Source organism: Anabrus simplex, chromosome 4, assembly GCF_040414725.1.
Source record: "Anabrus simplex isolate iqAnaSimp1 chromosome 4, ASM4041472v1, whole genome shotgun sequence".
In the NCBI taxonomy this organism is placed as follows: domain Eukaryota; kingdom Metazoa; phylum Arthropoda; class Insecta; order Orthoptera; family Tettigoniidae; genus Anabrus; species Anabrus simplex.
Genome location: NC_090268.1, coordinates 19,457,294 through 19,476,118, shown reverse-complemented (window position 1 = coordinate 19,476,118; position 18,825 = coordinate 19,457,294). Strand labels below are relative to the sequence as shown.

Sequence of the window (18,825 nt, the reverse complement as noted above, 5' to 3'; positions counted from 1 at the left end):
AGGGATTCTGAAGGTATTATTCGAATGCTGGAGGAACTGGCAAAGAAGAAGAGGAAGTGACAGTTCTACATTTGTGTTATTATTTTAAAAGAGAAAAATGTAAACAATATAAATACATAGACTTTTTAATTTTATATATATTTTTCTATAAAAACCTATTTTTGGGGTGAAATAGTAAAGGAAACCTAAACTTGAAGGACTGAAAATGAGTTATTGTTTCTCTAACCAAAAGATAAGAAGGAATAAATTCAATTTGAAGATTTATGCAGTTGTACATAATAAATATTTTTGATCAAAACTGTACTGCAGTCTTGATGATTTTAAAGCAATGCAGGTGAAGTGGAGCAAATTTAATGAAAATAATGAAATGTGATGGGCGGCCAAGTTGCCGTCCGCTCAAGCGCGAAGGTGACGCCAGCCCACACGAGCGGCTGAAGGTTAATGACATCATATGCGATTGTAAGAAGAGAGAGGGTGAAACTTAGTGCTGGCATGTAGTCTAGTGGTTAGAAACTAGACCACTACCTCTCCAATCCTGCCGTCCAACATATTTTTGATCAACGGGACTCGGACCGGCTAACCACAGTGTCAGACCATATAGACTTGCTGCCTTAACAATCATGGCCACTCGGCTGGGCTAGATTTATAATGAAGTAAATTCTGGTGAAGAAATGATGATGGTGTTGGTGGTGGTGGTGGTGATTATTGTTTTAAGAGGAAGTACAACTGGGCTACCATCCTCTATTAACACTAATCAGAGGGTAAAATTGAAGGGATTCGACACTTTGAAAAATGAAGATATCGGCCAAAGAAAGACAGGGCCACAAAGGGCTTGAAAATGAAGGGCTCCCTAGGATTCGCAAACCTAATAGCATTGGAGTCAGTAAAGAACAAGAGTTCACCAAGGGAAGTCAGATAGGATAGGTGTTATTCTACCGCCGCAGCCACAGGGGCCGCTGATGAAGAATGTTAGTTTCATAATGTTAAGTAATCTTATTTCTGCTATGAATCAGCCTCAAAGTTATGTAAATAGAACATTGTTATTCTCCTCTCTCACTTTTCTCATTCTGGAGAAAAAATAGAAGTGGGTAGGCAGTTTTCTTAATGTTGTTGTTCTTGTTCTTCTCCTTCAACCGCCTTTCCCGCACCTGTGTGGTAGTGGGTGCGAGGTGTGTCGCACATGTGGATTTGGCTGTTTTATGACTGGATACCCTTCCTGACATCAAACCTATCTTCAGGGATGTAATCAGTATCGCTTGTTTCCGTAGTGGTTCTTCTATAAAAATTCTCATAATTATCCTGTTATCCATTGTCCTCATCTTAGCAATCTCCTCTATTTTGTAACTATGCTGCACTCTGTGTCAGTTATTCATAGTGTTGTATGGAGCAAAACACTGGTTTACTTGAGAGATGACCTTCACTACCTATCATCCAGAATTAATTACCAAACAAGGTCATTAACTAACTCCCTGCTAAATTTCCCTACCCGTCACACAGTGATTCATTTATCTCCATTACTATCCACCTGATGAATTCCCTGCTAGACACATTCCTAGTACTCAGCTGTTCAAAAGAAGGTGTTGCAAGTAGAACATGTCTAAGATAATTTACTCTCTTCACGTAAATATCAACCGTAACAACTAGACGTTAAGCTTTTCCAGTTAGTCTATAAGTTACACAATTTTTGTATGTTGTAGAATTTGACAAATTAAACATTATATTATTGTTAGGCATAATAGCAGGCTGTATAGCTTGAGCCACGGCATAGAAAACAAGACAATAATAAATAAATATGATGAGGAGAGAGATGGGACAAACAAACAACCAGTCCTTGAGCCAGAAGCATGAATCAGACATGATTGGAATCCCCAACTCGGCCGGGAATCGAACCCGGGACCCTCTGAACTGAAGGCCTCAGAACACTGACCATTCTGCCAAAGAGTTGGATTTTTCTTAATGTTTGTTGACTGCAATCAAATTTTTCAACCCCTAGAATCTTTGAGGCTTAGACTCATATAAATGAGAAGATTCTTAGATCCAGTTCTACTCACCTATGGAATCTGATGCTTTCATAGTTAGTTTGGAAGGATTTAGCAATTAAAACATCATGGTTGCCAAGAAAGACGGCAAGCTAATATCTGAACCACTCCCAACATGAGGTACAGACACTGTTCGCAGCTGCTCTTCTGAAGTTCGGGTATTACCATGAAATGGCTCCTCCTCCTTCCATATGTTGAGTTCTAGACTTCATCCATGTTGTTGGCTAGCTTCTGTGAATTTCATAGGCAATTCCGCTTCTGGGGATCTGCAATTCCTTCTGAGGAAACTCTCCTACCTGACACCATTGGTTTCCCCAGATGTCAGAATAATTACCATTGCCTGATACTCAGTATAAAGTCTACTCTTTGACCATAGTGAGATCTCTCCTGGCCAAACAGCAGTTCAAGGATAAGAATGTTAATTTACTGTGAGTCCTAGCAAAAGTTAGAAAACAAGTAGTTCGTAATACACGGTATGACAGCTTCTGTTATTTTATTTTATAACTTCCCCAATTATAAGGTTGCCACTATGACAAAGTATACTTCATTTTTCAATACAAATGAAATGGCATATGGCTTTTAGTGCCAGGAGTGTCCGAGGACATGTTTGGCTGACCAGGTGCAGGTCTTTTGATGTGACGCCCATAGGCGATCTGCACGTTCTGATCAGGATGAAATGATGATGAAGACGACACATATACCCAGCCCCCGTGCCAGGAATCGAATCCAGGACCCCTCTGACCAAAGGCCAGCACGCTAACCATTTAGACATGAAGCCAGACTTTCAATACACCATCACTGCTTAACAGCTTATAAAATAATACTATATAATAAATCATATCAGCATTGAATATGAAATGCCTTTCCCATACAGTGAAAGTTATTACTGAACTTTTTTAATCTTCACATAATTCACATTCCTGGGTCGAATAGAAGAGCTGACATCATTGCCACTCATTCAAAAAAGCACCCTGCTTTCGTGTTGGATCCCACCATTCATTCTGAAAAAGACATTGAGCAGGTGATCGACTGACAGAGAAAAGAAAGATATTTATGAGACATGCTTCCCAAATTTAAGCAAATATTACAACATCTGACTTGAGCAGAGGTCAAGTAAATGTTTACTTTTTGGTAGCAGGGGAGATACTACAAAATACACCTGGAATATGATGAAAGGGTTAGGTCTCCCAAGAAACATACTCAACAACATTATATGAGGGTGGTCCAGAAAATAATGCACCACACTTTTTTTTTTCTCTGCCCCCAATAATGGTAAGAATGCAAAACTTTGAAGTTTGTTGAGTGCAAAGTTTCCACTTCTTCCAAGAGATAGAGTACTTGCAGCAATGGTCTGTACGTGATGTATGTATCACGACTGCGGAGCAAGAAACATTCACAAATGTTTATGCGGTATGCATTTTATGGAACATCAGCAGTCGACAGAAGTATGGTTAAAATTTCTGTAAAATATTTTGACCGCCTTGTCAATACTTACACATTTTATTTTATTTTATTACCAATATCACATCATTTTAATTTTTGGATAAATTAGATGGAATGACATCTGAGTAACCATCTTTTTCGCAAAAGGTCTCTAAAGTTAGTTTGTTTGGTTTATTTGTTTAAGGAATTGGATGAGATTAAGAGAAGATATTCTGATATGAGAGGTCTAGAAATTATAGCAAACTTCAAGAAGAAAGAAGAGTGCAGAAACATTTTAAAGGATAACTAATTCTATAGATGTTATTTATTTATTATTTTACGAATTGATATTTATTATTTATGATTTTACGATTTTAGGATAAAGACTCTTTATAGATGTTATCTATTATTTTACAAATTGATTTTTTTTAAGGATTTCCACTAAATGACAAGTAAATGTTAAATTTAGACAAGAAGAAATAATTATTCTTTCAGATGTAAATAAGGACATAAATTAACATATAGAGATTAATTTAATAGATTACATTAGTTAGGAAATTTCCAGTAAAATCTGCAACAAATGACATGTAAAATGGGGTGAATAGGATCACTTTCACAAGGAACATTAACCTACCAACAGAAAAAATACAGAATTATCCTGTATTTTTGTTTCAGTACACGAGTCCTACTATGTTTTATAACTTTATCCACAAATATTCTAGAATTCCTTCATATTTCCTTGATTTTAACCAATTTGTTAAGTGATCCTATTCACCCCTTGACTGGGGTCAATAGGATCAGGCATATTAATATGAAAGTTATTCGATTCACATCAAATCGGGGTCAATGGGATTGGTTATTTGATAGTTAAAACACATAAATACATTTTCTATTATAGTTTAATGTTCTGAAATAACTAAAACAAAACTGATTAGGGCTAAAAAACATTGTTGTCAAAGTAGAAAATATCTGTGCCTTCATTAATAAAATAATAACAAAAAAATGCTATTTAAGTACATTATAGTTCAAATGTATTGTAATGTGTATGTAATGGCAACAACATATATGAAGGAGAAACATTTGTTTTTGTTTTATCAAGGAATGACATTCTATGAAGGCAGAGTCTGAGAGTGCACATTGAATTTCAATTGGCCCCTTCTCAATATATGTGGATTGTCCAGTTTTCCTATTACCTGAGTATAGGAAAATTCACATATGTCCTCAACATCAGGAAAAGTGTAAATGTAACCAGCAAAATCTGAAGTAACCTTCGGCCCCACAAAATTGACCACAAATCAATCCTTCTCTTTCTTCTCTAGAACTTGACCAATAAAAGAGTGACTCATACTGGAACTAGTGCCTGGTTTACTGGTCAGAAAGAAAACCAGTAGTCAGTCCCCATTTTCAATTTCATCAGCAGGAACTTGTATTATGTTATTTGCATTTCCTTCTGAATTCTGTTCATGCAAACGAGGTTCGGAGATATCACTGTTAGCTGCTGGAACATCCACTTCACATTAAGATTCACTCACATTGGGATAAGGGATTTGAGGATCAGTCACTCTCACTACAAGTCACGCTTTTGTCTGGAACAACATCCAGCTTCTTCTTTTGCTTCCGCACTACATTCTCTTCATATCGCATGCTCTTTAGAAAAGCCTTGAAAGAATCGTCCAACACTTTTCTGACGTGATAAGGATCATTTACCCCATCATCAAATGGCAACACTTTTAAAACTCTTCCCCAAATTGCTTACTTGCAGCTCTTATGCTAACACCTTTCTTATTAATTTCATCCTTAGCCAATTGTATGGTCTCAGGATCATGGTTCTTGTAAGCCCTTGCATATTGATCTCGTTTGTAAGTTCTTGGCATGGTGATACTATTCACCCCAAACACGCGTACAAAAATTACAAAGCGAGGTTAACCTAAATTCCAGAAACTCTAATAGACACACAATATTGCCTATTTCACACAGGATTCTGCAATATATTTTGATTACAAAATACCAACTGTGATTTCGGGGAATCTAATAGTTTCTGAGATTCAGACAAAGTTATTTCACTCCCATATATTGTCACAGTGACACAAATGGCGGGAAAATGTACAGGTGTCATGACAGGCAACCCCCACACATGAAATTTACTGGATTCCAAGGAGAAAATAACATATAATTGTATAAACCTGGAAATCTTTAAAAAGAAAGTCGTTTACTCCTTGAAAAGTGAAGTCAATAACTTTATCACTTTATGATCCTATTCACCCCAGTGATCCTATTCACCCCATTTTACGGTAAATAGGAAAGGTGAAACTAAGAGAAATTGTTGTAACAATTTTCAAATTCATATATACTTGTTATATTATACCATTGTACCATAGTCCAAGGATCAATTAATGTTTGGCACCACTCTCGAAACATGTACATGTACGGTAATAAAATAAAATAAAATGTATAAGTATTGACAAGGTGGTGAAAATATTTTACAGAAATTTGAATATAAGTCAATACGGACCAACATGGTGAAAATAATCAATTCAGAAGTATGGTTAGTCGCTGGGCACAGAGGGCAAGGCCAACTGAAAGCGGTTCTGCAGAGCTCCAAGATTTGCAGTAGTCAGGGAGGCCACCCACGGCTGTCACACCTGAGAAGATGCAGAGAGCTGATGTGCTCATTCGTGAAGACCGACGCAGAACAGCTCGGCAGTTAGCACGGGAGCTGTCAGTTGGCAAAGGAAGTGTGGGTGTAATCATCAGTGCTCTTGATTATGCAAAAAAGTGCTCACGGTGGGTTCTGCGCCGTCTTATGGAGGAACACAAGTATCGTCGTCGGCCGTTACTCGTTTCCGAGGATACGTTTTTTCCTGCAGTTCCTCTTAAAGTCTGTTGGCTCTGTGGAGATGTCGCTGATGACTGATCAAGCCAATCTTTGCACGAAACATGCGGCCACACAAGTCACATCTAAAGATGGGTGGAAGACATGGTTGGATCTGACGTAGTTTCCGCTTTTCATGTGTTTGAATTTCTTGTCTGCGATGTACCTGCTCAACACGAACTCTCAGAAAAAACCTTTTTTCTGAGTTGCTGCAACATTTTGAAGATGAGGGGGAAGCCTTCTTGTCCCAGAATGTGATGGGTGATGAAACCTGGGTTCACCATTTTGAGCCCCAAAGAAAACTGCAATCGATGGAATGGCACCATCTTGACTCTCCACAGAAGAAAAAATTCAAAGCAACTGCTTCCGCTGGTAAGGCCATGATTACGAAGAGGTGATTCGCGCAGTTAAGAAATTGCTTCATGAACAGAAGAAGGAGTGGTACCGACAGGACAGACATGCCCTTGTGTCTTACTGGAGGAAGGTCATATAACGGGAAGGAGATTACGTGGAAAAGTACGGAGTGTAGAAGAAACATAATTCTTTCCTGTGTATAAGTTTCATTGTGTTCAGTAAATAATTGTTGAAGAAAGAAAATGTGCCTTAGTTTCTGGGCTACCCCCGTAATACGGATTATCGAAGACTCATTAAGCATTCTGCACCACTACCTTTGTTTCATAATTGTTAATCTAGGCCACCTCATGTGATAATCCCCTATGAATGTGTTGCATTCCGTAAAGTCCAAGCAGTTTTTTATTTGTGCATACCCATAGCTTTTTACTTTTTCCAAGTTGTAACATTAGGTCTACCAGTGGTTTCTTGTAAAATTCAGGATCCTTGTGAAAAAATATATATAAGAGATTTAAGCCTTTTGCATTATAATAGAAGTAACTGTACTTAATTTTCTTAGAATATTTTGCAAAAAAGATTTGATTTATTGATGTTTTTCTTTCCAGCCTGTTTATCAACTCAGTTTGCTGATAAACTGGGTGTTCACTGAAGTAGTGTGGCTCCTTTTTGAAAGTAATCTGCATCAACTATGGTATGGATTTTGGGTGTCAGCCAGTCCTATTTCTCTTTTTGATTCCCCAGTAGTTGTTGAAGGTAAGTCTTCTGAAGAACCCAGATCTACAAACAAATTCATAATGACTCTCTCTATCTCTTTCAGTATGCTTTAAACTAACAGTAGTGTCAACAGTATTCTTCTTTTCCTATATTATTGTTTTATAAAATATTATTTTGAATTAATTTTTCTATAACTGACAATGGCTGAAATACACTCATGTTCATAAAAACCAGAACACCTTGAAAGACTACAGATATGAATTTCATTTTCACAGGACATGTGCACTAATATGTTCTGAAGAAATGATTAGCATTTGAACGATGTCGGTTCTCAGGTTCAAGGTCCACATCGATATTTCGGCGCACCACCAACCGACTGATAAAATGTGCCTGCGGCTCTTGTTGGCATTTGTGACGTGTGACTTGAGCAGACATATGCGAGAACTGTACCATCAGATGAGCGAGTTTGAAAGAGGGCACATTATTGGTGCACTACCCAGACCACCCCCTGAGAAGATTGACATCTCATCCGAATGGCATTGCAGGACAGATCTGCGTCCTCCTCTGCTCTGGCGCAACAATGGTACGGTGTAACACATCGTACACCATCAGGAGTGACAGCCCGTTGCTGTTTATTACGGCCTGGGTTACTGGCGCGTCCTCCACTTCTCCACCTACCTTTGACTAATGTGCATAAACATGCTAGACTGCAATGGTGTATGGAACAATGTCACTGGGGACAGGAATGGCAGCAAACAGTGTTTTTAGATAAATCCAGATTCTGTTTGTTTGAAAATGATGGCCACACTTTGGTTCGCCGCAGACAGGAGGAGAGACATCACATTGACTGCACTCGCACAAGACATATAGCGTCAACTCAAGGCCATATGGTGTGGGGTGCTATTGGGTGCAACCACAAATCACAGTTGTGCGCATGCAGGGCACTGTGACCAGTTTGACCTACGTGAATGACATTTTGCGACCTTTAGCCACACGTTTTCTGCACGACACCCCAGACGCCATATGGAACATGTTATCAGTGCCCATGGAGGACTCAGTGCCTACTAGGAAACAGGACACATGCTGAACCTAGGTGACTGAAATGCTAATCGTGTCTGCAGAACATACTAATGAACGTCCTGTGAATATGAACTTCCTTTTTCTAGTCTTTCAAGGTGTTCTGTTTTTTATGAACATGAGTGTACATTCCTGTTACAGTCTTTGGCAATAAGTTTCACTGATTGTCACTGAATTCTAAAGAGAGGAATGCAGTTTCAGTATTTCAATCTTTCTGCATTATCTAATAATTCCAGACTAAACATTTTTGGTTTATAAATTATGGCTTATATTAAACAGGATAGGAATATAGCAATTAACAAGAACTTGTACTCTGTTGTTTTCTACAGAATATTACGACAGCTATGAATATGGCCCGGATATCGAAGTTGAAGAAGAAGAGCAAAGTGAGGATGATGCAAAAATAAATAATAGAAGGCGAACTGTTTGCAAAGTCATGTTCAGGCAGAGAATTTGCTATTTTCATCGAAATTGTTTACCACAAATGCTGTAGTCTGTTTAAAATTAAATACTGTATATACAATATTATGATCTTTAAGTTAAAAAGTGAGAAACTGTCACATACCAAGGTCGCTAAGTAGTCTTAATAATAACTAGAGCACCTGCACCGCTCCGCAGCATTCATTATAAATAGGTCAGATAACTCGTCTCAATATACCTTTCGTAGTCATATTGTTTTGCCTGCCCATTTCAATGGTTTTATGAACATTTAATAAGAAGCAGTTTATTGTATGCTGCAGTTCATTTTAATTCATCCATTCTGACGTCATCATGCTGTCTGTTTGATAAAAATCTATCCATATATATTTGCCTTTTTTTATCCTGCAGTTCTTGATGTAAATCTTGGTATTGTGTCATAGAAATCAATTGTATATCTAATCGCAGTTCTTCTATACAGAACGTGTGTCTTGTGAGCTCATAGGTTAGTCTTGAAGGAGCGTTTTTTGCCAGGCAGAGAACTTTTTTAAGATACATGGCTTCACTCTTTCTCATGTAGCTAGGTTGTCCTTCGATAGGTGTTCCCAGATAATGTCTAAGGTGTATGTCATGATAGAGTCTGTTTCTACATAGACTTTTCTCTCTTAGCAGCGTGCAAGTTATTAGGAACACTCTGCCATCTGTTGAATATATTTGGAAGCTGGGAAAGGTTAGAAAATCAAAGAGTATCTAGCAGGGAATTGTATTCTTCGGTGATCAGAGGAAGTGTATACTCTCTGGCTTGACAGGTAGCAATCAAACATGGATGTATGCATTGACAGTACTAAGGATGAAAATCTCATACATCAATGAAAGTGTTGGTCGCTTAGCAACCTGGCAAGTACAGAATGTAATGCGGGTTAGGGTAAGCCTTCGCCTGCAATTATTGGAGTGATAATTTACTGAATTTATTTTATGATTACTCAAAGTTGGCTGAACTTAGAGACCTATCAATGTCTCATGATTCACCAGCAGGTGATTCCGGAGAGAATAAAACAAAACTGAAGCAAATCGGCCCAGTAGAACGGACAGACAGATTGGACAAAGCTGTTTTTAGTACACGCTTTTAATATATAGATTACTCAGCTACATGTGCTGATCAATGACTTTGATATCTGATGGCAGTTTTAAATACTAATCAATATTTCCAATGTTATAAACAAAATTTGGTTGTACTTTGTAAAGGCAATCTTAGTTAATTAGAATACAGTATTTTTAAAGACTGTTTCTGCCTGAACTTATCTTTTGGCCTTCTAGTATTTATAGCTTTTTTTGTTTTCTTTCCCCTCCCAAAAGATTTTACTAACCACATTACTTGCCTTTTTTTGTTTGATTATATTAATAATGCTTGCATCCATTAGCCCTCTTATGTGCATACAGGGCTCTGAATCTGAAAGAACCAATGTCTCTAATGTTAGTGTGTGTGTGATGTAATAATTATTTACAGTTCAATCACTATTTATTATACTGTTATCCCCAAAAGATTAATTGTTTGACACTAGAAGCTAATGTTATATTTAGTTGGCTTGAGCTACAGTAGGTTTTAGCTCCTCTATCACAATTTAAACTTCAGAATCTGATACCTGTTATTTTGTCATGTTAGATTTATAGTTATAGTTCCCCAAGTTCCACTCATCAGTGTACTTGTCTTATATAACAAAACTATGTATAGTACTCGTAAGGTTTCTGTTATATGTTTCTCACTCACCCTTTCAAATCTCAATAAATGGCCACATTGTTGACTGTGGAATCAGATTTAATTTTCCCACCAGTAGTTCGAGTGTACCTGACACATAGAAACATGCATAAAATTCTAACTAATGAAGATAATTCACTCAAATTGTGCATCCGTGGCATTTAATATTATGGCTTACCTGTTCTTCATTCCTTGAATGACTGCTGGCTGTGGTACAAAATGTTTCATTTTAAAAAATTTCGAAAAGAACGGATCCATGTACATCACAAGTTCAGACATTGGGAGGACTGTAAATTTTTCATAAGTATTTCTGAAACACCTCTGTATCCACAAAACATATATGTATCAGGATTAATGTTTATGTTCTCCAATTTCCAATCACAACGGTTCTTTTGTGTCACCGGCTGGGCACGTTTGAAAACCTTGTGCGGCATTTTCACTCATTTTCTTCAATACTCTTCGCACTTGAATAATTTTCACTGTTCTTATCACTACCCCATAACTCAGATTCATTTTCCAAACCATAATTATTGCCATAATCACCATCTAAAACAATGTCTACAAGAGCATTCAAACTCTTGTTATCATAGCGATGCCGGTTCTATTGCATAATGGACACTGAATAGCGAAGAAAATAAACTGTTGTTCAACAAACCCAGTGTCGTACAGAAATACAGACTGCATTGTTTACCAACAGTATATGCCTCTAGTTCCTTACAGTGTGTGTTGTGAGAACTTATATAGGAAAGAGAATCTAATATACTAAGGTAAGCGAGACCATGCGTCAATGCGAGCTGAGCTCATAATTTGATTCATGCGCCAAAACACCAGGTGCGGCCACAGCTCATCAAATGATGTGAATTCATTTCTATGTGTTGATTTCATCTTTTTAATTGAATATATGTTTACATATTCCAAAAATAAATGGACAGACAGAGGTATTAAGTACTGTAGTCCTACTTAATGCACTCTGCCAGATTAGAATAAGCATTAGTCTACAACATTGTACACCAACTTCTATAGCATGCTTTATAATATTAACTACAATTCATTTTTTATAATTTAATACCTACTAAGCCATCAAATTATTTTACAATTATTTTGCACTGAAATGAATTTTGTGGATATATTTGATATCGCAACTTATGTATTCAATAAAATAAGCTACTATTTGTCCAAGAACTTGAAATTAATTCCTCAACCTGTAAATCCTATTGAAAAAAACACACACACACGTACTGTATCAGTAAAAGAGCCCGACTCTTAGATTAAATTTTAAAGTAGCATGACTATAGTTCTCAGGGCGAAAAACTGGATTAATTGTAGCCCTCTCAGTACAGGAGGTAGGGTCCTATCTACAGAAAAACTTTGACTCTGATTGCACAAGAGTTTATTCAAATAAGTCATGAATTTGCACATCACCTCTAAGTAGAAATGGATTGTCTTCCTCGTATTCCAATCGTATGGCTCGGGTTCTCCAGCTCACCAAGCCAAGCTGGTTGAAGCACGTTCCAGAAGACTCCAGGGATTCCAGGGACTCCAGATACTCCAGGCAGAGGCAGCTGGACTGTCTGGATTGACGGCAAGTAGAGATGTCTCCAACTCTGAGGCCCGGGTTGAACCCCGGTGATCCAGGCGATGTTGTAGATAGCCATGTACAACCTCAGCCCAATGAGATTGAGAGGATTGATGTTCCCAAGGTCACTAGTAGCACTGAGTCCATGAAAACCTTGGATGATCAACTTATAAGCAGAGTTCTTGATAATTGTACATCAAGACTTCCAACACTCCTAAAACGATATGAGTGGTATTAATAATTTAGAGTTTATCACTAGGAAAATCCTCGTCCCTGAATAACTTTGGCAACGAAAAATACAAGTCCCTTCTTGTGAAATTATAGTTAAACTCAAAGTTCATTACTGGCGAAGGTGCAAGTCTTTGCCTAAACTCGAATGAAAACACAAGTCCACTCACTTGGAAGTTTGAATATATTTAAAGTTAATCACTGGTGAAATTCATAAAGTCTTTGAGTGACCACTGACGAAAACACAAGTCCTTCCACATAAATAAATTCACTGACGAAATTTATAAGTCTTTTAAACCAACACTGGCAAATGTACAAGTCTTTGAGTAAATGTAAGTGAAATCCTAACTTCGTTTAAAGCCGTTGGAAAGTTAAAGTTCATCACTAGCAATGTTAATCAATCACTGTCTATTAGAAGGATGAGTTCCTCAACAGTCGCAAATATTCCACGTAAATAATACAAGTCCATTTCACGAACACTTAGAAAAATTCCAATCTCGAATACTCGTAAATAATACAAGTCCATTCAATGATCACGTAGAAAAGTTCTGGTCTCGAACACATGAAAATAATACAAGTCCATTCAGTGAACACTTTGAAAAATTCCAGCTTCGAAGACGCGTAAATAATACAAGTCCATTTAGTGAACACTTAGAAAAGTTTCAGCCTCGAAGGCACGTAAATAATACAAGTCCATTCAATGAACACTTAGAAGAATTCTGGTCTCGAACCCATGTAAATAATACAAGTCCATTTCACGAACACTTAGAAAAATTCCAGCTTCGAAGACACGTAACTTAGAAAAGTTTCAGTCTCGAAGGCACGTAAATAATACAAGTCCATTTAATTAACACTTGTAAATATTCTAAGTTCAATTACGAAGACTTAGAAAATTTTCTACAACACTCGAAGTCTTATGAGTCCACTTTATACTACGAGTATCTAGAAGAATTCTGGACCAGCGGCAGCCACTGCGCATGCCCCGTGCGCTTCACTCCCTGAAGGGGCCTCTCACTTGGCAAGGCACGTGCGGGGGGGGTGCCTCTCGCTGTCAAGGCTACACACAAGTGTGGAATGTCGCTCCTTGCGGTGGCTTACTACTGCTATGCTTAGGGTGGGTGGGCGTGATAGGTGACATCACTTGTTTTGGTGCGTAATTGAGTATCTTTTTACTGAAAGGTATTGTAAGAGCAAAACAAGTTCACTATTAACCTCACTCTTCTAGTAGAGATTTAAAAAAAAGATCCTCTATTGAGTGTAATAAAACTGCTTAGCTCAATTATCAAAAAAAAAAAATATTCTACCCTACTTGCCTATGTGATTACCTCTTGAATTGTTTATGTTGGTGACAGGAAAGACATTTTGACAAAAATCATCATGTTAGATATGGTACTAAATTTATATTTTTTTTTTTTTTGCAGAGTTCTTTTTACTTGTTAGGGTGCATGTAGGAAATGTTAACTACACTTACCCAGAGGTCTTTATGTAAGAGGTAAATATTTTTTGAAAGGCAAGGTTCTGTGAGTAGATTTGCTTCTAAAAGTTATTTGCTGGAGTTCCTCTCACTGCTCAAGGTGAGACAGCTACATGTTAAATAATTGCAGCAACTGGATTTGCTTGACAAGGTTACTTGCTGCCCAAAAGGTGAACAGGATATGAGATTTTTTTTTTGTAAAAAAGAATCGCTCCTCTCCTCCTGCTTTGGTCTGTTGAAGGTTAGCGAGTAACAACTCTAGCCAACTGGTTGGTGATGAGTGAAGGACAACACAAAAGTGCTTAGTTTAATTAAATAATAAAAATATTTTTCATGACTACTTACCTTTAATTATTTTTTCAACAGGATGCACATCTAGCTGTAATTCTTGACGATAGATACACGCATTGTTTACTAACCTTACATCAATAAATGTCATCTATGAAATATCATTGTACTAGGTAAAAACAAATTTTAAAAAAAAACTCGGATAAAGTCTGAAATCAGAGGTTGATTAAGACATTCCGTTGTTACGAACGCGATAGTATGAATTTTTACATACGGAATAAAACAAAAACATCTCACCATTTTTGTTGGATACGTCGGCAACTGTGTATACTCATCGAGGTCAAACAGCTCATACATGAGAGTGTCATGTCTGTGATTTCTTATTATCTTTGTCCAAGATGGCTAACACAAAAAAAAAAATGCATTATGATCTCTGAACTAATAAATTAGTTAGGCAAACACATGATGTGCTATCTCATCAAAAATTATATCGAATATATATGTTTAGCACGGAAGATGAAATAATAAATCGTCTAATGAATCGGTTAGGGGCGCGTGAATTCACCGCAAAGAACAACAGCAAAGAACTTCAGTGAACAAAGACATCAAACACGATAGTGTTTTAACAAAACAAAAGAACGTGCTGCCACGTAGCTGAAATATTGGTTGAAAAACTGTAAAGCATGGTTTCTTTTTAAATAAAATATTACGAATTATTTCTTAATCAACCTCTGAATTGGTGATTTGAGGATAGAAAAAATAAAATCTGGTAAAGGATTCAAGGTTATAGCATTTGGATGGTGTAAAAACAAAAAAAAATATGTGTATGCATATATAGGTTAGGATGAATTATTCAAGCAACTCGAATAATAAGTGGAACATCACACTGTTTTATTTATCTGTTAGTTCAAAATACATGATTAAATTCTTTCTTACATGCTTCACAGTCTTTAATCATTGGATTCGCTCCGTCAAAACCATCAACTTCATCCTGTCCTCTGTAGCAATAATGTCTGACACATGGGCTGCAGACTGCTATTTCCAGTTTTGCTTTTACATAGTAGGGTAGTTTCTCCCATGCTTCATCTAAATCTTTAGCGGCATATGTTGAGAGAAACCCAGATGGTAAATAGCGAATTAGATGTTGTGGCATTCGAAGTAAACTGCCATGTGTATAGTATGATGTAATAGCCTCACTTACTAATGAGAAATATATTGTACGTAAAGGATCAGGTTTAATACTTGGTGTACAAAGTTCACATTTACACTGGATGTTACGGTTTCTCTTCTCACCAAACTCATTCTTTACTTGTCGCTCCATGACTGATGACACGCACACACTGTTGCCAACAAAGACAATACCTTAATATTTATTCACACACTTTTTTAAATAGTGTGCTACAGTTTACGTTACGTCACACTGACATGGTGTATACTCCAGTTAGCTTTAAAGTACACTTCTCTTAGCAGTTACCTAGTGTTAAAATAGCGAAGAGAGAATAATTTTATGATTGCCAACGAGGAGGATCGAACTTGTACTCATCTAGATGTGAGCGAATTCACTTGCTTTATATAAAAATTTTAATGCTAGGTGTAAGATAATCTCACATTATATTACCAGACGCAACTTTATTGTGTGTAAAATTATTATTTTGTAGACATATGTTTGAAGCAGAACATTCCTTTGTAGTGTATATCTATCCCGGATGTTTTCTGCAAGCAGCTTTCGCATAAACCGGTTAACGCCTTACTTCTTTCGCGGTCATTGCTGGTCATGGTCGTGCTTTGACCACGGTTTCATCAAGGCTACAAAAAAAGAGGATGCGTGAACTCAAGTCCGGATCGCTACGCAGCTTACTAGCAGATGTTGTATCCAGGCAGGTTTTTTGAAACTAGTTGTTTTTTTCAAATTACATATCACCGTTAGAACAGGTATATATACTGCGATCGCTTGCTGTAGGTACGTTACAGTTTCAAACTGCCTTCGAAATGCCGTCCGTCCAAGAAACTCTCTTTGAAAAGCTTCTAGCGCTGCGGGAAATAGTTAGATTAATGGAAATGTGTGAGATAAATAATATAGTGGAAGTACAGGGCTCATTTGAAAGAGCGATTGTAAACAGAATCCGACATATGACTAACGAAGAGTTTCGGCTTCTCGTTAGGCTGCATACTGTACACGTATTTTGTTACGGCGCGAAAGCCCGAACTTCAATATATTATTTATCCACAAATTTAGTTTCTTTTCCTGCAACGCGATGTTAGCAGAACTAAGAGAGCTAATGGACGATCACGGAAGTGATGGCGATATTTTTGGTGAGTTTTAACTTTTTTCTAAATTTCAAGACTTCGTCTATTGTCGGATTGCGAAAGATTTTAATCTTACATTAACTTTTTCTTTCTATATAGGAGAAGATTAAGAAGTGAGCCTGGAGGAGGAGGAGAATTTAATTTATTTGAACTGTTATAGGTGAGTGCAAAAATATATTTTATTTATCTTGCTTTCTTTTCTGCTCTTAGGAAGATAAACTAATTAAATATAATTTTTTTTACGTCGCACTAACACAGATACGTAAAGGAGTAGGAAAAAGGATGGAATTTAATATTAAAAAATTACAAGAGGTTATCTTTAGTTAAATTTTGTTTATTATAATTTATTAAGATACATGTTACACAAATGTTTCGAATTAATTATGCAGAGTTGAGGTGGAAATATCTTCTTGCTTGAGGTAATGTCCAACGTTGTCATCAACAAAACAAACAGCACAGTTTCTTGAGCAAGGGAAGTCTGCAACAATAGAGAGAGGACACTATAAGATGGTAAATCTATCAGACATTAGAGTAAAAAATTAAAAATATATTATACTAGCGTACTTACTATTGATTTTTTTTAGAATACATATTCCTTCGGAATCCATGAATTATGCGTGGCGTCGAATCCTAGCCACGATACGAAAACTTTGTCGTTCTTTCTTTTTAAAATTTTATCAATGAGGTATATTTTAGGATGTTTTGTCTTCTGCAGTTCTTGTTCATAGAACGCACCAAATATTGGTTTATTTTGATTTTCAATCAGCTTGAACTGAGCTTCTTCTCGCTCGTCGCTAGGTTCGAACCGATATGAAATTAGTATTGATCCATTTACCTCCCTCATAAACGCGCGAATGCGTTCAAACGCTCTATCAAAATGAGTTTGCATTCTACCCGCATCTTCATCTGTCTGTAAATTAATGTCTAGTTTCCTACGTTTGCTGCTCGAAGGATACTCCATGACTACAAAAAAAAAAAAAAAAAAAAAAAAAAAAAATTACGATTTGGTGCTAAATTTTTCAGCAATCTCAAGACAAGTCCAGCAGTTGCTGTAGCAACGACTTATCAAGAATGTACAATCCGTCATTACACAGTATAACCATCGAGCTAGGTCACTACCTTCTGCATCGCGTGAACAGTGTACAGCTTCGCTAGGAAACTCCTCCTGAAGCTTCCCTAGCAATGTATTACGGTAATAGGAAATGTTATTTGAATTTTGTGACGAAAAGGAGAATTCAATTTTATAAATTTCTTCGAATGTATTATAGCCAAAAAATAGTAGAAAATGTTCATTACTTGAAAGTTCACTCAAAAGAAATCGCACTACAGCAGCTGTCACTTCCTGCTGGCTTTCATAAGCTTTACTCAGGTTCGTCACATATACTGTATAATTAAAAAGAGAACCCCCTCTGTTCCATAGTTCAATACAATTAGCACTCACTTCTTGTTCTTGTTGTGCACTCAGTTGTCCCGCTTCATCTTCAACAGGCTGTGAAGTAGCGACCACATCCTCCTCTCGATGTACTTGAAGACGACGACTCTGTATGCTTGGATATGCTTGATGTTCAGTTCCTGGTTTAATCTCAACTTTCTTCCACTTCATCATATTACCACCTCGGACCTGAAAAGAAACACCACATACTATTTTCAATTAACAAAACAATTATGCGAATACGGCGAAAAAAAAATTTACATTAAGAACGAAAATACTCTCTGCATACTTACTTAGTTAAAATAGATGTCGTAACTGATGACATTCTACTGTAGGAAGCACACTTGATGGTAGCCCCTCTCCATGCCTCTGTACATCATTTTCAAGTTGTTTTTTAAAGAATTTATTTCTTCTATTTCTTCTGCTGTAAGTTTTGAGAATTGCGCCGGCAGGAAAACACTCACAGTCTCCTCATCTTCCCCTTCTATATCAACGATTATTTTCCTCCCAAATCTTGTTTCTACCGCTCTCAGCGCTTTAACCTTAAATGGATGGTTAAGTTGCAACTCACTTAACTTTCTATTATGAAATTGTGGTGCCTTGGCAATTTTGTTTAATTTCATTAACATATCCATTCTGTTGAAACTGCTATATCTTTTTTAAAATTAACAAACTAAATAAACTTACACTTACTGAAGAGGAAAGAAAAGTAGTAGTAGTAGAGAACTCTTCCCACTAGATGATAGTTTTCATGTTGCGCTCTGCTCCTTAAATACTCCCTGCCACCACCTTCACTCCTCACCAGTAGGCTGGACTTGTCACTAGTTCACCTTCACTCAAAATTACAACCTACAATAAACATCCTGTTCGTG

At 37.0% G+C, this 18,825-nt stretch overlaps 1 protein-coding gene and 1 long non-coding RNA gene across 4 annotated transcripts in view; one reads left to right on the top strand and one right to left on the bottom strand.

Moving 5' to 3' along the window:
• Ca-Ma2d (Ca[2+] channel Muscle-specific alpha2/delta subunit) overlaps positions 1 to 18,825 on the top strand; it is a 318,622-nt gene that overhangs the window by 257,610 nt on the left and 42,187 nt on the right. For 2 of the 3 annotated variants that reach the window (XM_067145020.2, XM_067145018.2), the window contains 2 exons: positions 7,290 to 7,437; positions 8,805 to 8,861. In XM_067145020.2, coding sequence (XP_067001121.2) covers positions 7,290 to 7,437; positions 8,805 to 8,861 — 205 coding nt within the window. The remainder of the gene's footprint in view (positions 1 to 7,289; positions 7,438 to 8,804; positions 8,862 to 18,825) is intronic. The other variant, XM_067145019.2, reaches the window with a different exon arrangement.
• LOC137500400 (uncharacterized) overlaps positions 1 to 18,825 on the bottom strand; it is a 38,235-nt gene that overhangs the window by 14,733 nt on the left and 4,677 nt on the right. The gene's annotated exons all lie outside the window — the stretch shown is intronic.